This window comes from Peromyscus maniculatus, chromosome 12 (genome assembly GCF_049852395.1).
Source record: "Peromyscus maniculatus bairdii isolate BWxNUB_F1_BW_parent chromosome 12, HU_Pman_BW_mat_3.1, whole genome shotgun sequence".
NCBI lineage: Eukaryota > Metazoa > Chordata > Mammalia > Rodentia > Cricetidae > Peromyscus > Peromyscus maniculatus.
In genome coordinates this window covers 11,251,314-11,275,113 of record NC_134863.1, presented here as the reverse complement: position 1 = coordinate 11,275,113, position 23,800 = coordinate 11,251,314, and the positions used below count along the sequence as shown (strand labels likewise).

The following is a 23,800-nucleotide window of genomic DNA, read 5'->3' as shown; positions in this document are numbered from 1 at the left end:
AAGAATCTGTGATCTACACCACAACATGGGCTGTTTTCTTCCACACTTGCTAAATGTGTGCAGGCAGGGTATTAAATGCAGTCGTTGCACTGCATATGTGAAGATCCTCGTCACTTATTCTGGGCGTTGGTGTATTCATCTGCTTAGGAAAACACATATCAACTCACTACATATGGCTGTGGTGAGCTTTAAACACATTGTTATAGGTAAATCATGAATACTATTTTTTTCTCAAGGAATTTACAATTTTAATATAAACCAGCTGGCTCATTTCCAGTTACATTTTTTTTAATTTTATTTTTCTTTATTAAGAAATTTTCTACTCACTCCTCATGCTATCCACAGACCCCCTCCTCCCTCCTCCCATCCCCAACCCTCTTTCCCAAGCCACCCCGCATCCCCCAAATCAAGGTCTCCCATGGGGAGTCAGCAGAGCCCAGCTCACTGAGCCTAGGCAGGTCCAAGCCCCTTCCCACTGCACCAAGGCTGTGCAAGGTGTCACACCACAGGCACCGGATTCCCAGAAGCCTGCCCATGTACCAGGGACAGATCCCGATCCCACTGCCTGGGTGCCCCCCAAACAGTTTGAGCCAAACAACTGTCTTCCATGTCCAGAGGGCCTAGTCCAGTCCCATGGGGGCTCCACAGCCACCAGACCACAGTTCATGGGCTTCCACTACTGTGGTCCATTATCTCTGCACGTCCTCTCATCATGATCACAATGTCCCTCTCCTGCAGTATCTCTCCTCTCTCTCATCAATTGGATTCCCGGAGCTCAGCCTGGTGCCTGGCCGTGGATCTCTGTATCTGCCTCCATCAGCCACTGGACAGAGGCTCTATGATGACAGCTAGGTTATTTGCTAGGCTGGTCACTAGAGTAGACCGGTCCAGGCACCCTCTGGACCACTGCCAGCAGAACAAGGTGGGGTCAACCTTGTGGACTCCCGAGAGTCTCCCCAGCACCCTGCCTCTTCCTGTTTCCATGATGTCCTCATCTATCATGGTATCTTCCTCCCTGCCCTCCCACTCTGTCCCTGTTCCAGCTTGACCCTCCCATTTCCCTATGTTCTCATCCCCCACTCCTAAAAAAATTGTATTTTGTTTACTCAATCAACATAGATGGAGTAAACAAAATATAGTTTTTTAAAAAAAAGTCTCCCAGAACAAGAATGGAGCCTGTGCTAGACCCTCCACGGTTGTCTTATGGCCAGCTGGCATGGGGGCTCAGGTCCTTAATTTCTTTTTCACAACAGTTTTCCTGAAAATTGGGTTCAATGACATGGACATCTGTCTAGATAAAATAAGTTTAAACATAGCCTGGTGCACAAAATCCCAAACTAAGGAGGTCACAGCTAGACATAGCAACTGTAGACACATGACTATGATTTCTTACTTGAGGTATCACTTTTTTTTCTAAATCAAACTCCCAACTGTCAATTGATGAATGTGTTTTGCTTACTGTGGTACACTAGACAAAAGACAACCAGTATTCACACAATTCACATCTAAAACATGTCTTCAGTGACTCTGGAATACATACCACATCTGTCTTTTCCTGGGTCCACCTGCAAAACACAGTAAAGAAAACACTTTGAGACTCAGATTATGGTGAGTTCTGTTTGTACAACACTTTGGCTCACGTGTTTGCTGGGCATTATTACACCAAGGATTGCCAAGCCCTTGGGTGGAAGATTCTGGATTAGTATGTCGTATGATACTGACAGAATATCTCAGGACGTCTTCTTTGTGACAAACACTAGTCTGTTTTTCACTTTTGCTGACTAGAGGCCACATCAGGTATCCCTATGTGTTTCGCCTCCACTGATGGTCAGCTAAGGTATATCACGACATGACAGAGCAACTCTATATCTGGTTACTATGATTTGTTTGTTTGTTTGTTTGTTTGAAACAAGAATTAACCTTTATTGAGCACTTATTATGTGCCAGGACAGATTAATATCTTTTAATATTTTAAGGCAATTAAGTAAATATTGTTATTGCTACTTTATTGAGGAAGGCAATGTAGACACAGAAAGGATACGTTTGCCAAAAGTCACAGAGCCAAGAACTCCCAGTTTTTCCAGACAGGAGGCTTGAAGCTCAGAGCTCAGGTTGTCATACCACCGGCTTTCTTTGTAGAGTCCCTCTGTGGCCCATGGGTTGGAATTCCTGGTCAGTGGCCACTCCCCCCCCCTACATGACCGAGCATGTACTGCCAAAATGATTAGTCATTCCAAGGCTTTATGGCCTATGTAATCCATGCGCTGCATTAGGCAATCTATGCGCATACGTGGCATAGCTACATATGCCCTCGGGCAGGGGAATCCATAAAAAGCTAGTCACAGGGGCCGGGCGGTGGTGGCGCACACCTTTAATCCCAGCACTCGGGAGGCAGAGGCAGGCGGATCTCTGTGAGTTCGAGGCCAGCCTGGGCTACCAAGTGAGTTCCAGGAAAGGTACAAAGCTACACAGAGAAACCCTGTCTCGAAAAACCAAAAAAAAAAAAAACAAAAACCGAAAGCTAGTCACAGCCTCCTGTCCCCTTCTTCTCCTCCCCCTGTCCCCACAGATCTTCCATAGGTCCAAGCACATTCTCTTCTGTCCCTCCTTCCCTAATAAACTCTGAGAGTGGGTTTCGTGGTGCCTCGAACCTTTTCTCGCTCGGTAACAGTGCCGCTTAATGAATAACATCGTGCCGCCACATAAAAGCCAACACCACGTGCTCTTTTGCTCTCCCCAAAAACTGCCGCCGACGCCTGGTTCTCCCGCGCCCGCCGCCGGGGTTTGCTTTCGAGGGCGCTAGTTCAAAGGCGGCCTCAGCTTCCCACGGGTCTCCCGGAGACTGCATATTCCCTGCCTAGTCCAGGGCGTCCGATTCGCAAGGCCACGCCTTGTTCTGATGCCTCGGGAGTCCCTCTCTCTCTTCCGGGCCCACAGTCCAGGATGCCAGCGGCGGCATCTTAGAAAAAAGACCTTAGCGTCCAGGAACCGGGCAGGGCGTGAGGAGAGCGAGGCCGGGGTTTTCTGACACAGCAGGGGCTGACGTGGCAGGGCTGGGGTCTCCCCATCGCCACAACAGGTTTCTCTCCGCTGCCCGCTTCCTGCTGCGCGCCTCGCGAACAAACGCCCCGGGCTCCGCCTTTGACTTTCCCGGGCAGAGAAACCCCGCGGCCCGGTGGCTCTCCGGTGCCTCCCTGCATGGCCGCCCTCTGCGCTTGCGCAGACCGTAGCTCGGGTGCCCCGGGAGGGCCGCGCCTGCCCGCCCGCGCCCAGGCTTCCTGCGGTTTTTCACAAGCTGGAAGCGTGGCTGGCTGCGTGGTGCCTCTCTTCTCTCCTGGCGGCAGCTGAGCGGGGGCGAGGTTGACTTGAGGACTCCGGTCTGCACATGGTGTTGGCAGGGGCTTCCGGAAGGGGAAATACCGTTTTGTTGACCCCAGATGGCCCCGGGGCTGGCCGGGGGCGGGGGTGTTGGAAGAGGACGTGAATTCTGACTGGAAAATGTCCCCCCTCTCTTCAAGGAGGGCCCCAAACAGGCCCCGTCCGGCCTCCTCTCGAGGCCAGGATCTTAGGGAAGGGTGTGTCCATGAGTTGGGTAGGACCCCCTTACACACGCGCGCGCGGGCGTACACACACACACACACGCACGCACGCACGCACGCACGCACGCACGCACGCACGCACGCACCCCAGTCGAGGCCGAGGGTTTCGTGGTCCCCGAGGATAACGTGCACTTCCATGTGTTTGAGTCAGGCATACTGGTCTACACCTGTAGCTCCCGCACTTGGGTGGTAGAAACGCAGGAGACCAGCAGTGTGAGGCAAGTCTGGGTTGTATGAGACCCAGTCCTACATGCCATAGTTTTAGGATATTTAAGGTATTCAGAATTGTAATCGCCCTTATTTAAGACCTCATAGGCTTAGGATGAGTTGGTGTTTCTGTGTTGAGAAAAAAATAGCCCCATCTCTGTTGTGATTTCTAGAGTGGTACAAAAATATCTAAGTTTCCTGTATTCTACTGATTATTATGATTACTATATTACTACTATGCCCTTTTATGAGGCACTCTAATAATGTACGTGCATCCCATGACTTAGAGTTCTGAGCAACTGGACACCCTATACTGGGGCATATGAAGCTTCCACAACATTGATCTTTGGGGAACAATCAAATTTAACCTAAACCAGAGGCTCTAGAAGTCATAAAAGCGGGAGACCCTTACGTGAACATTCAAGTCTACATGGATGATATGCCTATCAACTTCCAAGTGAAATTTACATACTTTTGTCAAAAGCGGAACACCATGCTCCCAAAGACATCCTGTCCCCTTGACTCAAAATCAATACCTGACATAAGCATGTGTGGGTGTTCTATGCAATCACTAATCTGGTCAAATTCTGTTTTCCCTTCTTCCTAAATATACTATTTAACACCCATGATAACCTAACCAACTTTATTTTTCAAGTGTGAGAGCCACCAAAACCTAAGGGAAGAATCATTAAAGCAGCTTTTCACTCTTTCATAAAGAAACTGTTTACCTTTGTCAAAGAACTGGGGGACTTCTGTACATCAGTTGAAGATGGTGTTGCAACTTGATGTTCAGGTGTAACTAGAGGGACAGAAAAATAACTGTCAGTTCATGGTACCATTTACCCACCCAAGCATCTTTACTTGACATGGATAAAAGTGCATGGCATCAGTACATGTGATTAGACTTAGTTAAGCGACTACTGGACTGTTTTTCCTAATGGCAAATGTAGGCAAAGATTAAAAAAATAATAATAAACAGGGTTTTTTTTTTCCTGCTTTCTAGAGAATAGGAATCTAAAGTAATGTGAGAGTCTGTGTTTCAATATGTAACTACTGAATGCATGTTTTAAAAAGCTTTTATACATTTATTCAGTGTGGGAGGGAGCACATCAGAAGACAACCTTTGGTGGCCAAGTCTCTCCTTCCATTAGGTGAATTCTGGGGACAGAATCAAAACATCAGGTCTGGTGACAAGCACTGATACTTACTGAGCCATCTCACTCTCTCCATTAAAATAAATCTCACAATTAAACAACATATCACCATCAATTCCTGAGATCATTTTGAAGCCCAGAAGAACTAACAATCCCTTCAGCATATCTCACAAACATATTTCAACCTCCATCAATTGATACATTCTGATTCTGCATTCACCACAAAGAACATAGAATTTTAGCCTTGATAACATATACATTTTACTGGGGAAGTGAATTTAGTATGAGGCATATGGTGTAACTGTATTGATCCTTCATCCTTTGACATACAACAATAATTTACTGAAGAGTGGAAAGCAATAATAAGCATATTGTGTCTTGTTTCTCCTTCTAGTCTTTTCTTACTATTCTATGAACCTTTGTATTCATGTGTTTTGTGGCATCCAATTTAAAACCAGCAGTGATGGGGAAGAATGATTGTCTGGATCCTGTTGATCATTCAAGTCCTTTAACACAGTTCTACATGAGAGTTGCTTCAAGGGTGATGCATACTCTAAAAACTGGGTAGATATTCTGGGTACTTATGTGTCACTCTTTCAGGGTGTATAGCTCACAAGGTCTCTGTACTTCTAAGGGCCACATTTGTATTGCCATTAGACACCAATCAAAGATCTCCCCATTTGTAATTGTCTTTAGGCCAGGGGTAAAGGTGAGTGTCCCAACCCTAAGTATCTGTGAACTGATGAGAAGTACTGGTACTTCCTTATAATGACTAGGATGAAATGTGACACTGATGTAACAATACCTGTCCTGGGCTATGTCATAAAGTAGATAGTACCTAGGACTTCTACAGACTTGCAGATATCCTGACATGTGTTTAGAGACTCAGGATAGTGGGCAATATGTCTGGGTTCACATCTTGGCTCTTCTACTTAAGCATATTCTCTCTCTCTCTCTCTCTCTCTCTCTCTCTCTCTCTCTCCCTCCCTCTCCCTCCCTCTCCCTCTCTCTCCCTCTCTCTCCCTCTCTCCTCTCTCTCCCTCCCTCCCCTCCCCTCCCCTTCTCTCTCTCTCTCTCTCTCTCTCTCTCTCTCTCTCTCTCTCTCTCTCTCTCTCTCTCTTTCTCTCTCTCTCTCTGTTGTGTTATTCCACCCTGGGAATTCACATAGTCAATAAAGAAGAACATGTGTCTATGCTGTTGCTGAGTCATTTAATGAATATAACCCAAGCAGTGTCAACACTTGGGAAGGTTAGATATTGTAAAATATCCTGCTATCCAAAGTCCTGAATTTTAAATTCCCAGGTCACTGTTCTTCAATGGCATATGACTGATAGTCCTAAAGACCTACATTTCAAATTTACCAATCTCTATTGAAAAGAGGTATAGATTTTTAAATGATTCCTATGTTGACCTAAGTATACAATCAATCAAATGTCCATGCCTAAAAATAGCCAGCATTGTTCTCTAGAATATTCTAGCTACTTTACCATGGTCAGTGTATACCTGTTTAATGAAATGAACCCCAGAATTCTTGATGGATTAACATTACATATTAAAATGTCTAGTATTATAAGATCATTGAAAACATACAATCTTAATTAACAGCTCTTCACAAATATGAACATCTCTATATTTAGGTTTTGAACAATTCATGAAGACAGCTATAGCTCTGAAAGAGGTCTTCTATTCACAACCCTGGAGCAGTTCTGGGGAGCTAGCCTCTTCTGGACTGTATTTCAAAGTATTTCATAGAGAATAGAATATACATAATACATAATAAAACATAATTCTAACAACACAGAAGTTATAAATATTTAAAGATATTTTGAGAAACATTAACCAGTCTAATTGAAGTATTCAATGGCTAGTAATGTCATACCTCGACTACAGCAGTTCCCCATTATACTCTAATTCCAAAACAATATCTCTGTATCTATAAGCGTGTATATTGGAGGCAAGTCGCAATATATACTGGCACTCTGCACTGCGGTGCAAACATATCTAAGTACATGTCAGCAGCATGTCATAGAACGTTCATTGTGAACTCATCATACTGTGACACCCAACAGCTGCTATCTAGGCAAGTCAGCTCATATAAGTCCAAGACTACAGCCTGGGTTATTTTAAATGCCACTGTACTTTACTTCATGATGGCCAACTACAAAGTAAATGTTTTCCCTACACACACACACACACACACACACACACACACACACACACACAAACACACACACAACTTGCCCTCAAGGAAATGGATGCACTACAGAATTTCTCTGTGGTGTCTATTAAATGGCAGAAGAGTGAGCAACATGAGTGAACTCAGGTAGCATGAGGTTTGTGTTGGTTACTCATGTAACTAACAGTAGAGAATGTATTTATTTTCACTGTTTACCTTCACTGTTTACCTGAGAAACTATAGAAGGGCCCTAGCTTAGCAGAAATATATGATCTTCCTCCAATATTTTCAACCTGCCTAGTGCCTATCAGTTAGTGATTCTCTGGTTAGAGGACCACACTGAGAGGTGAACAAGGCTTCCATATTTTCTAGAGATGCTCAGATTCAAAGTCACTCAGAGCCAAGTTGTCACATGATGGTTGGGATGAGTAGGAACTTCCCTTCCACTAGCCAGGCCTGGATATGTCCTCATTACGAATTGACAAGAACAGTAGCCAGGTGCATTGGTAATATAATAAACAGTGCCTGTACACGTCATTTTCTAGGTGACATCCTCATTGACCATGTGTACAGTCTTTATTAATTCTGGCTAAGATAGGGGTAATGACTACAGGAGCTATGGTGATATTTTATTTGTACTGAAGTGTGATTTTATTTGTATGTTTAAATAAAGTTGCCTGGGGGTCAGAGCTAATAACAAGCCATAGCAGAAGCTGGGTGGTGGTGGCACACACCTTTAATCCTGATCACATGACAGGCAGATCTCTGTGTGTTCAGGAATACAGCCAGCATGGAGACACATGCCTTTAATCTCAATACCAACCATAGAGACCTAGAGGTCTGTATAGACTGGCAGTGACGAGGGGGTCATGTGGTTGGGTTTACAACCAATAAGAAGGCAGAACAGAAAGTCAATAAAAAGACAGACACACAGGAAGTAGGCCTCTTTCTGAGGGGAAGGACAGCAGCGGCAAGAAGGTTAAGAAGGTGGTTTTAAGTCTCAGCTCTTAGCTACTGCTCTGACCTCTTGGGCTTTTGACTCTGCATTTGGCTCTGTGTTTCTTATTTAATAAGACTGTTACATCTACAACAGTGCCTATACACATCGTTTTCTAGGTGGCATCCTCATTGATCATCTGTACAGCCTTTATTAACTCTGGCTAAGATAGGGGTAATGACTACAGGAGCATCGAGAACGCACTATACCTGTTCATGCCTTTCTCACCAAAGTCCTATCTTCTCTATATTGCTATGCTTTCTTTTTTATTTTTTCAGAAAAGATCTCTGTAGTTTCTTTTGTTTTTTACTCTTGCTTTTTGGGGGCCCACCATCCAGCTCCTAAATAAATCACATAGAGGCATATTCTTTCTTATGAATGCCCGGCCTTAGCTTGGCTTGTTTCTAACCAGCTTTTTAACTTAAATTATGCCATCTACCTTTGCCACTGAGCTTTTATCTTTCTCTGTTTCTATATACCTTTCTTTACTTCTTACTCCACAGCTTACTGTGTAGCTGAGTGGCTGGCCCCTGGAGTTCTCCTCTCCTTTTCTTGCTCCTTGATTTCTTCTCAGATTTCTTCTCCAATTCATTCTCTCTGCCTTCCAGCCCTGCCTATCCTTTCTCCTGCCTAGCTGTTGGACATTCAGCTCTTTATTATACCAATAAGGTGTTTTAGGGAGACAAAGTAACATAGCTTCACAGAGTTAAACAAATACAGCATAAAAGAATGCAACATATCTTTGCATCATTAAATAAATATTGCACAGCATAAACAAATGTAACACATCCCAAGCTAATAATCCACAACACATCAGGTCTTTGGTATTTCCTTCAGTCTGCAGAGATAGTCCTGCTGTCGAGTAACCATTCTGTACACTATGAAGATTTGTCACTGTGATTGGTTTAATAAAGAAGATGACTGGCCAATAGCTGAACAGGATAAGCTTAGGTAGGAGAGCCAAACTGAGAATGCTGGGAAGAGAAAGGGTGGAGTCAGAGGAGTTGCCAGCCCAATGCAGAGGGAGCAGGAGATGTAGGTAACATGCTAATAAAAGTACCGCCACATGCAGAGCATAATTGAGGTACATGGGTTAACTTAAAATGTAAGAGCTAGTTAGTAATAAGCCTGAGCTATTGGCTGACATTTATAAGTAATCTTAAGTCTCCATGTTGATTATCTGGGATCGGGGGTCAGGAGAGGAAAACTCTGCCTATAAATGGCACCCAACTTCCAGGGCCATGTTCCTCCACATAAAGCCTGAGCGAGCTTTAAAAAAGGTTCTAAACACACAGAAATGGAGCCAGACATGACTTCCTAGTCTTGTGTCTCTCATGCCTGCTGCAGTACAGTGACAAAGCTCCTGGCAATGGCCACCACACCATGAACTAAGCCACACGGTGGGTTCCCATCACATGGGGCACAGTAGAGAGAAGTATCTCCCAGCAGCATACTGCATGGCAGGTTTAGGGTTTTTGCAGACAGAAAAGGTTACAGATACACAGTAAAGACAGATTCAGATGAAGACTTCTAAATGGATAACAGCATGTTTTAAAATATGCATACCCTTGGGATAGAAAAGATAAAGTGTAGAGAAAGTCCTTTAAAAAGGAATAGAGTACTTTAAAAAATATAACAAGTCACATAAAGATAGGAAATATCGGGCTGGAGAGGTGGCTCAGAGGTTAAGAGCACTGCTTGCTCTTCCAAAGGTCCTGAGTTCAATTCCCAGCAACCACATGATGGCTCACAACCATCTGTAATGAGATCTGGTGTCCTCTTTTGGTTGACTTGTGTACAATGCACAATCTATATTTATATTGATACAGATATGGATGTTACCATTAAAAGTCTATATATTTTCAGAACAAGGGGAACAGACACCAATAAAAATGGATGGACCAAGGTGATCTAGCATGCAAAACAGCTTCAAAGCTGCTGACTAAGATGATCCAGCCTCACAGACTACTCTAGCCAAGACTTAACAATTATCCTGATTTTCTCAAAGTTCCCTCAAAGATTAATAGTGCCCCAAGAAAACAGGAAGCAGTCTATAGAAAACAACATCCACATTCCCAAAATATTGGCTATGGATGTTTGTTATAATTTTAGGGGGGTTGATTACAAGTTGTTATTGGTAATGGTCAGAAAAAAAGCTGACCAAAAGAGATTAGATTCAAGATTCCATTCTGAAAAGAAAAAGGGAGGATATAAAAATAATAGAATAAAATGATAGATTATTGAATCTATTTTTAAACCAAATACAACTACCAGTCTTAAATATTTTATATTGGTATGAGTGTTTATATATTGATACAAATTTGAAGTTAATTTTGTAATACTGCATGTATGTTTCTACTCTTGTTTTGGTTATTATGCTTATGCGTCTCATTTTAAAATGTAATGTATAATTAAAAATACAGATTAAGCCAGGTGATGGTGTTACACACCTTTAATCCCAGCTAGAATTACATAGTGACCCTCACACAGCAATAGTGGGTGACTTCAATACACTTTCTTCAATATACAGGTCATCTAGATAAAAACTAAACAGAGACATGCTAGTGTTAAATAATGCCATAAACCATATGTACCTAGTAGATATCTAGGAAATATTTCATCCAAACACAAAAGAATATACTTTCTTCTCAGCAGCTCATGGAACTTTCTCCAAAATTGACCATACAACTGGACATGAAGTAAGTCTCAATAGATATTTAAAAAAAAAATGGAAATAACATTCTGTATCTTATCTGAACACCATGGATTAAACCTAGATATAAACAACAGCAGAAATGCCAATAAGTGAATGGAGACATGGAAACTAAATAACTAACTACTGATGAAAATTGAGTCAAAACAGAAATCAAGAAAGAAATTTTTCAAATTGAATGAAAATGAAAACACAGCATGCTCAAAGCTATGAGACACAAAGAAGGCATTCTAAGATGCAAGTGTCCACATATAAATCAAACAAACAAAAAAAACAAAGAGATCTAATGTTGGCAACTCAATAGTAAACCTGGAAGCTCTAAAAAAAGAAGGAAAAAGATAATATTGTGAGATACTTGATTACACTGTATGAAAATATGTCACTGTGATTAGTTTAATAAAAAGCTAAATGGCCAATAGCTATGCAGGATTTTGGGGGCACAGAGTATGTTGGAAAGAAAGACAAAGATGCTGAGAGATGGGAATAAACAAAACATGCAGTAGGAGAAGTAACAGACATGACTCATAGCATGACATAGATTAATACAAATAGGTTCATTTAAGTTATAAGAACTAGTTAGAAACAAGCCTAAGCTACAGGCCAAGCTTTAATAATTAATAAGAAATCCCTGTGTCATTATTGGGGAGCTGTTGGTCCCAACAAAAAAATCTGTCTATAAATGGCTTCTAATGTGGAGGGTATGAATACCCAAACATAGGGCCTGAGAAAACAAAAAATAAAATTATGGGCAAAGAACTAGTCCTGTAGTCTCTCCGGCAGGCTAGTTCTTGGCAGTGTACAAAGACATGGCTTCAGGCTGCTGCCTGTGGGATGGAGCCAGTTGCCAGCCACTAGTACCATGTGCCAGTGCCATGGGCTAAGCTGAGCTGTATGTCATGTGATCAGAGAATGACGCAGATGCTTAGTAAAGACAGGTCCAAACACAAGCTATTTGTTATAGCCTCTAGACAGGTTACAGTGCATTTAACAATGTGTGAAGGCTTAAGGGGGAAAAAAGGATATAGACAGTTGTAAAAAGCAATAATTTAAAAATAAAGTTGTTGCTGGAGGGCTTCTCTCCAGGTTCCCCAAGCCCCGCAGTCTCACAATCCACTTATAAAATAATCACTCAGACGCTTATATTATTTACAAACTGTATGGCCGTGGCAGGCTTCTTGTTAACTGTTCTTTTATCTTAAATTAACCCATTTTTATAAATCTATACCTTGCCACGTGGCTGGTGGCTTACCGGCGTCTTCACATGCTGCTTATCCTGGCGGTGGCTGCAGTGTCTCTTCAGCCTTCTGTTTCCCAGAATTCTCCTCTCTCCTTGTCCCACCTACTTCCTGCCTGTCCACCTACTTCCTGCCTGGTCACTGGCCATCAGTGTTTTATTTATATAGAACAATATCCACAGCATAAAGTCTTTAAAGAGAGAAGTAAAGTTAAAAAATAAAAAAAAGAATAAGCCATGTAGAGATGGGAAATATACAGAAAGCCTGGATCCTGTATAGTGTTGTATTGTCTTTAAACGTTTTGATTGCTGATGAGCAAAATGTTTTGATAGCTGCTGAGAGACATTGGATTATAAAAACTACCAAATTAAACTAGTCTCTCTATATATTTTTAAATGTCTTAAATTGAATTAAAAAAAATATGTTACTTTGGGGAAGAAGTTATGCTTTTGTTTCCAAAGGAAATAAAAGGCTATGGATTCATTAAAGGTAATTGGGATCATATTTGATCAGGGGAAACCCCATAAAAATCCTGGCTACAGACATAAAGAAATAATCCTACAAAAACTACAAGACAAGTGATGTATATTTTACCTGCTCAATCAGAAAACTGTTGTTGGCTGTTTTTGTTCTTTTGGGGGTTCCGCTATGCAGCTCTCAAATAAATACACACAGAGAGTTAGTCTTAATTATAAATTCCTGGCCTTAGCTTGGCTTGTTTGAGTCAGCTTTCCTTAACTGAAATTATCCTGTCTACCTTTTGCCTCTGGGCTTTCACATTTCTCTTACTTTTGTATATCTTAATTTTACTCTTCCACCATGGCTGGCTATGTGGCTGGGTGGCTGGCCCCTGAAGTCCTCTTAGCCTTCTCTGGCTCCTTCTTTCTTTTCCTCCCAGATTTATTCTTCTATTTATTCTGCCAGCCCTTTCCTTCCTTTCTCCTGGCCTGCCACTGGCCATCAGCCCTTCACCAGAATATCAAGTACTCTAGACTGGCAAAGCCTGTCTAGAGTACTTCACAAAGCCAAAAAAACACAACATAAAAGAATGCAACACATCCTTTTATCATTAAGCCAATGTTCTACAGAACAAACAAATGTAATACATCTTAAAATAATATTCTACAACATAAAACAAAAAAATCATCTTTAACTGACTTGTGCACACCACAGAGGCCATACTTGTGATAATTTAGATATGTATGTTACCTTTGAAAGCTTGTGTTTTCAGAGCAAGGGGACCAGACACCAAGGAAAACAGATGGTCCAGGTGATCCAGCCTCTCAGAATGCCCCTGTTGCAGTTTCCTCAGAATTCTGCATCCAGAACAGCTTCAAGGCTGCTGGCTGAGATGGTCTTACCTTGTAGGCTATTCTAGCCAGAACTTGACCATCATTCTAATTTTCTTAAGGTCCCCCAAAGATGTCAGTGTCCCCAGACAACAGGAAGAAGTTAAGAGAGCATAACATCCACATTCCCAAGAGGTGGAGTGAGTAGTTTATGGTAATCCAGTGGGTAATGGATGTTTGTTATAATTTAGTGGGGATATTGTAATATAGGGGAAAAAGATAACTATTAACCTCAAATATTTTACATTGGTATGGATTTTGGTATATAGATATAAATTTAAAGTTATTTTTGTTACACTGAAGGTATGTTTCTACTCTTATTTAAGATATTGTGCCTATGTAGCTCATTTAAAAATGTAATGTAAAGTTCTTGTCCTTGAAAGCTATTTAGGATAATAAAGAAATACAGGTTAGTAGTTAGTCTTCTATTACAATCAAAATTACAGTCAAGTTAGGTATATTTTCAGGGTCAATCAGAGACATATCTTAAATAGATAGGATGGTCTTCCAACACTTCAGAGACCTACAGAATACAGAATTTTAATGTTTTAATAACATAGGGCTTCTCATGACAGTGAGACACGTCTGCTCCTGGCAGCACCAATTTACTTCAGAGAAGATGATGGCCACTGAAGAAACTCCATATGGAGTTTGCTTTCTTTGTGCCAAAAACTGGCTATTTGGGCAAGAAACTGCCTCTGCCTCTACTGTTGTCACTACACTGCCCAAACTGGACAAGCAGGGCATACAAAAAAGCAACCAAGACAGGATAGGACAGTCCTTCAAAAATTCCTGATTCATAGAAAAGTCTGACAGATAGACTGTAGGCAGAAAATGGATGACCCAATATTGTAGAGGCATGTTGGGTGACTGTCCAGGCAGCCAGATGTCTGTTATTTCTACAGGTTTGGAAGTGGCTTATACTGCACTTCCTGTTTACTCAGGTAATATTATATCCTTCTGAGGTCTTTGATGAAGTTGAAGACTACATAGTTTTAGTTATATTTTTCCTTAGCTATGAAAGAAAATAAGTTAGGTACAAAAACTTTGGAGTCACCAAGATAGGACAAATAATGGAGTATTTTCTTTGAATCTGCCAAATACAAATGGACTGGGTATTGTAAATGTAATCCTTACTTGATAATTGTTCTTACTGTATATAGTTTTATTATGTTAGAGTTAAAAACCCTTTCTTTTTTATTTCCCAAGAAGAGGGAAATGTTGCAAGATATTTGGTTACACTGTGTGAAGATATGTCACTGTGAATGGTTTAATAATAAGCTAAAATGGCCAATAGCTAGGCAGAATTTGGGGAGCACAGAGGACAATGGGAGGAAGAGCAGAGGTGCTGAGAGACAGGAAACAAACAAGACATGCAGATGGAGAAGTAAGAGATATGAGCCACATGGCAGGATGTAGACTAATAGAAACTGGTTAATTTAAATTATAAGAACTAGTTTGAAAAAAGCCTAAGCTATAAGCTGAGATTTCATAATTAAATAAGTTTCTGTGTCATTATTGGGGAGCTAACAGTCCTGATGAAAAAGACCAACAGAAGAAGAAGAAGGACAAAGAGAAAGAGAAAGAGAAGAAGGGGGGAGGAAGAGGAGGAGGAGGAGGAAGAGAAGATAATACCCAAAAGGAATAGACAGCAAAAAAATAGTCAACTCATGGCTGAAATGAAGAGATAGAAGCACATGCCACATGCACACGCGCACATGCACGCACACACACACACACACACCAAAAAAAAAAAAATCAGTGAAATGAAGTTGTTCTTTGAGAATATAAATTAACAAACCCTTAGCAGAATGAACTAAAATATGGAGAAGGGGATCAAAATTTATAAAATTAGAGAAAAAAGGGGGAACATTACAACAGACACCAAGGAAATATAGAGAATCATAAGGACATACTTTAAAAATTCTGTACTCTACCAAACTGGAAAACCTAAGAAACAGATGAATTTCTTGATATATATAGCCTACTAAAGTAAAATCAAGATCAAATAAGCAATTTAAATAGATCTCCTAGTGAAATAACACCTAGTGAAATAAAAGCATTAAAAGTCTCCTACTCCAAAAAGAGTTTATGGACTGATGAATTTAGCACAGAATTCTATCAGGCCTTAAAGAAGAATTAACTCCATTACTCCTCAAAATATTACAAAAAATAGAAACTGAAGGAACATTGTATAATTCTTTTTATTAAGCCAATATTATCCTAAAAACTAAACCACAATAAAGGAAATTAAAGACCAGTATGCCTTATGAAGATAGCTGGAATAATTCTCAACAAATACTTAAAAAACCAAATTCAAACGCATAAAAAAGATTATCCATCATGATCAAGTTAGCATTATTCTAGAGACATGGGGATGGTTCAACATGGGTAAATCAATCAATGTAATGAACCATATATACAAACTGCAAGACCAAAATGATATGGTCACCTCATTAGATGCAGAAAAGACCCTTTGCAAAATCCAACACTCCTTCCTGAAGAGTTGGGATACCAAGGACATACATTGACATAATAAAGATGACTTACAGAAATCCCACAGCCAACAGCAACCTAAATGTAGAGAAACCCAAAGCATTTCCACCAAAATCAAGAACAGGACAAAAATGTCCACTCTCTCCATACCTATTCAATATACTACTTGAAGTCTTAGCAAGAACAATAAGACAACTGAAGGAGACCAAGGGGATATGAACAGGAAAGGAGTCAAAGTATCTCTACTTGCAGATGATATGATTATATACATAAATTACCCTAAAAATTCCTCCAGGAAACTTCTACAGTCGATAAACATGTTCAGAAAAGTAGCAGGATTAAAAATTAACACACAAAAAATGGTAGCCTTCCAATATACAAATCATAAACAGGCTGAGAAAGAAATCAGGAAAACAACATCTCTCAGAGACCTTGCCTTGGAGAAGGTGGGTTGGAGGAAGGCTGAGGGGCAGGAGAAGAGAAGACAGAAGAATCTGTGGTTGGTATATAAAATGAATAGAAAAATCTCTTTAATAATAATAACAACAACAATAATAATAAATGAAAAAAACCTTGGGATAACCCTAACCAAGTGAAAGGCATATAATAAAAACATTAAGACACTGAATAGACAAATTGAAGAAGACATTGGACAATGGAAAGATCTCCCATGCTCATGGATAGGTAGGATTAATGTTGTAAAAAAAAGGCCATTCTACCAAAAGCAATCTACAGATTCAGTGCAAGTCTTATAAAAATTTCAATGTGATTCTTCACAGAAATTGAAATGATAATTTTCAGCTTCATGTGGAAACAGAGAGAAAGGGAGGGGGAGGGAGGGAGAGAGAGAGAAATCTCAGGATAGCTAACACTTTCCTGAATAATAAAAGAACTGCTGGAGATCACCATCCCCAACCTCAAATTGTACTACAGAGTATGTACAGTATTGGCATAAAAACTGACACATTGATCGATGGAATTGTATTGAAGATCCAGAAATAAGTACACATACCTATGGGCACCTGGTTTTGATTAAAAAAAAAAAAGCCAGAAATACACAATTGAAAAAAGAAAGCATCTCCAACAAATACTGCTGGTCAAACTGGATAGCTACATGTAAAAGAATTCAAAGAGGTCCATACTTATTGTAGGGAAAAGGGGCCAGCCAAAGAAACCCACCCTGGCCCTGAACCCAGACTCAGTGAAAGAAACACACCCTGAATCTGAGACCTGACCCAGTGAAAGAAACACTTTATCCCTGAACCCAGAAACTAAGAAACATGCCCTGACTCTGAAACCAGTGCCAAAGAAACATACTTTGTCCCTCGAATCAGAGCCAGTGAAATAAATATGCCCTGGCCTTAGAACTAGAGCCAAAAAGCTGAAAAGGGCCAGTTAAAAGAAACAGAGTTTGACCCTGAAACCAAAGCCATCTCTGCCTCCAATCAAGGAAACCAACCAATCCCTGAGCAGGAAAACTAACCAATCTCTGAGTAGAAAATCTTCTCCATCAAGAAACTCCACCCCTAAGAAGCCCTATATAAACATCTCTGCCTGTTCAGTTGTGGACTGTTCCTTCCCACCCTGGCAGAGGCAGCCACTCTCCTGGACTCCTCCTTCCTAATAAGTCTCTTTCTTTTTTCTTCTTCTTTTTTTTTAATTAACAGATTTTCTATTCATTTTACATACCAACCACAGATTCCCCTGTCCTCCCTCCTCCCAACCCCCATGCCCACCTACTCCAAGGCAAGGTCTCCCATGGGGAGTCAGCAGAGCCTGGTACATTCAGTTAAGGCAGGTCCAAGCCCCTCCTCCCTGCACCAAGGCTGCACATAGTGTCTCACCACAGGCACTAGGTTCCAAAAAGCCAGCTCATGCACTAGGGACAGGTCCCATCCCACTGCCTGGGGGCCCCCTAAACAGTTCAAGCTAAACAACTGTCTTGCTTATCCAGAGGGCCTAGTCCAGTTCCATGGGGGCTCCTCGGGTATTGGTCCACAGTTCATGTGTTTCCACTAGTTTGGCTAGTTGTCTCTGTACTTTTTCCAATCATGGTCTTGATATCTCTTGCTCATAGAATCCCTCCTCTCTCTCATTGATTGGACTCCTGGAGCTCCACCTGGGACCCGGCTGTGGATCTCTGCATCTGCTTCCATCAGTCACTGCATGAAGGCTCTATGATGACAGTTAGAGTATTCAGCCATTTGATTACCAGAGTAGGTCAGCTCAGGCACCCTCTCTACCATTGCCGGTAGTCTATGGTGGAGTCATCTTTGTGGATTCCTGGGAACCTCCCTAGCACTCTGCTTCTCCCTATTCTTATAGTGCCTTCATTTATCATGGTCTCTCTTTCCTTGTTCTCCCAAGATTCAATACTCTTGTCTCTTCTAACTCCACTTCTGTCAGCTGTCCACTAGTGCAGCTGGTAGAGTTTAATACTGGACTTTAAAAGAAATAGCATTTTCTTTTTCTCAATTTGTACTTCAATAAAGGAACCAATTGCCTACCTCAAAACATTAAAAACAAAAACTTATAATTGACAAAAAAAAAAAAAATGTTAGAAACCAAACTTACCTGTGTGCCTCCGAGCAGTGGCGTTACAGAGATGAAATCAGAAAGGGCCGCCGGCAGGGTTTCAGTGTGAACTTTGGTGCTGGGCTGTTTGCAACTTCCAGAGTGATAAATGTCTTTCTTAAAAGAGTATTAGGTGAAGATCTTCATTTGCAGGTGCAGAACAGAAGAACCTTGCTGAGACATCCCTTAGGGGACTGAGTAAGATGGAGCAGAAAAAGGTAACAGCTTTTCACCAGAGCCTGAGGAGATTGCTACATTTCTGCAGGGGTTTCCCATTTAGCAGAGTTGAGCTGAAGAAGCAACATCTTGGGCCAGAGAGGAGAAGAAGCAGCAGCGCTCTTCTGGGAAGTCCCCCTAAATGGGGGGCGGGGAGGGTGTAGGCAGAACAAAGCTCAGCTGTGATGGCTTTCTCCAGGAGAGGAGCAGGATTGCTCTATACTGCAGGGAGACCGCCCCCCTACTGCATCCCAACTTCAGGTATAGCCTGACTTTGCATTCAAGATACCTTTCCCTCCAGAGCTGAGCTGTCTGCCCTATTGCAGCTCCAAGTATAGCTTGACTTCCCGAACAGTCAGAATACCTTTCCCTCCAGAGCTGTAAAACAAAAAGCATCTCCAACAAATGCGGCTGGTCAAACTGGACAGCTACGTGTAGAAGAATTCAAATAGATCCATACATATGATCCTGCACAAAACTTAATTCCAAATGGACTGAAGAGCTCAACATAGGGCCAGATGCACCAAATCTGATAGACGTGAAAGTGGGGAATAGTCTTGAACTCACTGGCACATGAAAATGCTCCCTGAGCAGAACACCGGTAGCACAGGCACTAGGACCCACCATTACTAATTGGGGCCTCATGAGGTCGAAAAGCTTCTGTATGGCAAAGGATGCTATCATTCAGACAAAGTATCAGGCTATAGAATGGGAAAAGATTTTTACCAATTATGTATTGAATAGTGGCTTAGTATCTAAAATACATAAAAAACTAAAACCACTGAACATCAAGAAAATAACCCAGTTCAAAATGGAATAGAACTAAGCAGAGAATTTTCAAGAGATGAAACACAAATGGCTGAGAAGCATTTAAAGAAATCTTGATGGCTAACATCATTAGCCATCAGGGAAATGCAAATTAAAACTACTTTCATTTTATACCAGTCAACCAAAATCATCAATAAGACAAATGGCAGCTCATGCTGGCAAGGATGTTCTAGTCTAATTACACAATGGAATTTCATTCAGCTTAAAAAAACACAAAATTCCTTTGTGTAAATGTACCACATTTTCAATATCTTCTCAATCAGTCAATGGACATCTAGACTAGAACAGTAATGAATGTGGATGAAAAAGTGTCTCTGTAGGAGGAGGTAGAATCCTTTGGGTACATGCCCAAGAGTGGTATATTTAGATCTTCAGGTAGATCTATCCCCAGATTCCTGAGGAACCACCACACTGATTGCCATAGTGACCGTACAAATTTGCACTCCCACCACCAAAGAAAATGTTTTTTCCTTTCCCCACATCCTTGCCACAAAAAGACCAGTCCAAGTTTTACCCAATTTTTCTCCCGTTTTGTTTTCTAAGAAAAAAAAAATACATGAAAAACTTCACCCTGGGCTCTGCCTCTTCTCCCTGGTCCTTGTTATCACTATGGTGAGAATTCTGATGAGACATTTTATAGTACAGGAGGTAGACAGTCTTTACTACAGAGTAAAGTCTGGCACTCTCAACAAGGGTAAGTTAACAGTGACCAAAGATACTATTGTGTCAATTTATGTTTTAAGCAAGCTTTATTCCAAAGGCCCCTGATGGGTGTTTTCCTGTGTGGGTGATTGACAAGAGTCGAATTGACTCTTATGGGGAGTGAATATGGTATCCCTTGCTCATTATCAGAGGCCTCTTGTTAGATAGTAATTTTATAAGATTTTTGTAGCAGGCTGAGTGTTCAGCCACTACAGTAGTAGGGCAGGCATGAGTGTAGAGTTAACAAATTCACTCTTTAGACCAGAACAGGAATAATAGTTTATAGAGTAGATTACAAAAGGGAGGCAGGCTGGGAAGTAACTACAGTATCCTCTAGAGCACAGGGCAGCGGGCGGGAGACAGGTGTGGGGGTGTCTCCATTTGAGCAAACTACTTTTATAGTAAGGGGGACTTTCCTTGTGTACTTTCCTGGCATGTAGTTCATCCCATGCAAAGAAATGCAGTTCAGATTACCTAGTCTGGGAGGTCAGCATAAACTGTAGTGCACACAATCCTCAATTATGCATTCCTGGGCATGTAAATAGGGCCTGTGCAAATCAGAATCATACAAACAAGAGCAGTTCTGGTTGATTAAAGTTTGGTTCAGGTTAAAGTGTGGGTCACAGGGCAATAGGCTGCAGCTCGGTGATGCCAAGTTGCAGCAATCTGTGGCTAGCAGTTTGAGATATTAGGACCATGCTTTTGAAGATTCCCTAATGGGGATCGGATCTTTTTTTTTTTTTAATTAAGGTTATTTTCTCAATAATCAGGTATTGTCAGTTACCAGTTTTCTCCAGAACCAGGTTTTGACAGTTATCAATTAAAGTTTTCTTAGCAGTTCAAGATGTCATGTTCCCTTCCAGGATCAGAGATATGACTCAGGTCCCATTCTTCTTGACCATTGATTAGTTGACTGTAGTTGTAGACCTGGGTTTTAAACTATTATGATGTCCTTCAAGCCTACTAATATTGTAGTAGCTATGTAACACTTAGGCCCGAGTAACTCAGCTTTCTCTACCACTTCACAAAGGCCTTGAAAGTTAGTGTGGGGAAGGTGCCAATATACAGTGTACTCATTCATCATCATCTAATTGGAAGTTTACTTACTGCACTGCTGCTAGGTGATGGCCATGGAGCTGAGTGATACAGAAAGGCAAGTCTGTACACCAGGAGGTCACACCAGAATGAGCAACAAGCTGTGTGCAGAAGCTATTAATGCACGGAACAGTAAGCAGTGTGGTCAGTGAAGTCTATCATCAACATGAGGGCTTAGGTCAAGAACTCTGCAAATGCCATCTATTTGACATTGTAGAAAACTTATTTTTCCTCTGCCCATAGGTATTGGTTGCAAATAGCTTCTTGGTTAGGAGTAGGAATCCTGTCCACTTCCCTCTCTCAGAGTGGGGACCCTGTGTGGCTCACCCCTGTGAAGGTGCCACGTGCGCTGCCATGGGCTCTGTGAGTTCACATGTGCGTCAATCCTGTTACATCTGGAGGACAGTGTTTCCTTAGAGTGGTTTGTCACCTCTGGCTCTTGAAATCTTTCCACCTCCTCTTCTGCATAGGTCCCTGAACCATGAGGGGCAGACTTGATGAAGCATATCACTTAGGACTGAGTGTTCCAAAATTCGTCTCTCTGCACATTGTCCAGTTGTGTGTCTTTTTGTCCTCCCTGACCCCATAGGTTTGTTTGACTGCATGATGGCTTTAAGTGCAACCATCCTGGAAATAGTACAGATATTCTAAAATGTGGTCGTATGGTTACGAGGGCTATCCTCTTGATTAGATTGTCATGTGTCTATTGGAGCTCAGCCCCTCTTGTTCTTAGGAGAACAAGCCTGGTATTGCCTCAAGAGGCTTTTTATAAGCTTGGGGTGTTCAGCATATCTCTTTAGAATTGCTAATACACCCAGGTTGTAACAGAGGGGTAGAATATGTTAAAGGAAGATCTCTTTAGGCATCCTCAGCTGTACAGTTCCTATACTTGATGTGTAAGTGGTACCTATGTTAGGGTCCAAACTGTGACTCTGAATCCCACTATGGTGGTTCAAATGAAAATGGCTTCCATAGGCTCATATATTTGAACACTTGGTCTACAGTTGTTGGAACTGTTTGGGAAGGATTAAGAGGTGTGGCCTTATTGGAGGAGGTGCTATTACTGGGAGCAAATTTTGAGGTTTCAAAAGACTTTTTGCCATTGTGTGTGTGTGTGTGTGTGTGTGTGTGTGTGTGTGTGTTCTTCTTACTTGTGGATCAAAATGCGAGTTCTCAGCTACTGTTCCAGTGCCATTTCTGCCTCCCAGATACCATGCTTCCTGCCATGATGGTCATGGACCCTAACCTTCTGAAACTTTAAGCCCCAAATTAAAATATTTTCTTTCATAATATGCCTTGGCCATGATGTTTTATCGCAGAAATATAAACGTAACTAAGACACTCGTTAACCAATTAAAGACACACTGAGTAGTGGAAAGCAGAACTGAAAGACTGATAAAGGAACTCTTTTCTTTGCTTCAGCCCCACCAGACCACTTTCCATGAATGCTGCCCTGACAATACAAGATGGCACCCTAGGAAGGCCTGTTGATGTTGGCTATGATAGTACACTGGGAAGAGGAACAAAGAGGTTCATTGACTCCTCCATCAAGACCATCCTCAGGATCCTATCAGAGGTTTAGTTTTGAATAAAATCAAGAGGTATCCATAGCTCAGCAGTGCTGGTCAAGCTAGTCCCTCCCTCCTGACCCCCTCTACCATTGTCTGAGCTTCAGTCTCCTGAAAAGCAATATGATACGTTTTAAGTTTCTTCTCAGAAAATAAGTCCTCCTGGCTTCCTCAAGGGTCCTGGCTTGTTCCTTCTCTCAGTATGAGATTCTTGGCATCAATGGTATCAGTGTCCTAATACCAAAGGGAGGACCAAAAGTATATCTTTACATTGTTTCATGCCTGCCAGGATGGCTATAGAAGTAGATGCTTTGTGACTTGGAATCACTGCTTTGAGCCCTTACACTCCCTTCTTCCTCTACTGCTACGCCCACAGCTGTGACACCTGTGTAGCTGTAGCAAAGCTTGAAAGCTTGCCGCTGTACTAGAGTCTGGCAGCAAAAGGGCTGAGGTTGAAGCTTCCTGGAGCGAGACCTCAGGCAGTTTCCCCAAGTCCAACGGTCGTCATGCAGCCTGAGGATCTCAGGGCAACAGTCCTTGTTTGCACTAATCATGCTTTTTCTCTGTATGTCTTTTCTGTGTTGTGGGGAGTGAATCATGAAGGAAAAGAAACAACTTTGGAATGATTTGCCTTTCATGGAAAGGCTAGCCAGGACTAGAAAGCCTTGGTGCCTTCATAGTAAGGAAGAAAGTCAACAGATCATAGAAAATATGAAGCCAGCCCTAAGGTATTGGTATAGAAGGGTATATGACAATTAAAAAGATAGATGAGCGTATAATAGTTAGAAAAAAATAAATGAAATTATACAAAAAGTATATAGAGGGTGACTTAAACCTTGGCTGGTAAACGTCTGGTTTTCACAGATGTGGTCTTTGGCGCGAGACAGATTT

The 23,800-nt window shown here is 41.6% G+C and overlaps 1 protein-coding gene and 1 long non-coding RNA gene across 2 annotated transcripts in view; both read right to left on the bottom strand.

Moving 5' to 3' along the window:
* LOC143268207 (uncharacterized) overlaps positions 1 to 6,952 on the bottom strand; it is a 370,245-nt gene extending 363,293 nt beyond the window's left edge. Inside the window, exons 1-3 of the mRNA XM_076549348.1 lie at positions 6,840 to 6,952; positions 4,535 to 4,605; positions 1,541 to 1,565 (exon numbers count right to left, since the gene is read on the bottom strand). Coding sequence (XP_076405463.1) covers positions 1,541 to 1,565; positions 4,535 to 4,605; positions 6,840 to 6,861 — 118 coding nt within the window. The 5' untranslated portion in view covers positions 6,862 to 6,952. The remainder of the gene's footprint in view (positions 1 to 1,540; positions 1,566 to 4,534; positions 4,606 to 6,839) is intronic.
* Positions 6,953 to 17,891: 10,939 nt separating this feature from the next.
* LOC143268215 (uncharacterized) lies at positions 17,892 to 20,230 on the bottom strand. The gene is made up of 3 exons (XR_013043913.1): positions 19,006 to 20,230; positions 18,501 to 18,694; positions 17,892 to 18,101 (listed from the first exon to the last, which is right to left on the bottom strand). It is a non-coding gene; the product is annotated as an uncharacterized LOC143268215 (long non-coding RNA).
* Between the last annotated feature and the right edge of the window lie 3,570 nt (positions 20,231 to 23,800).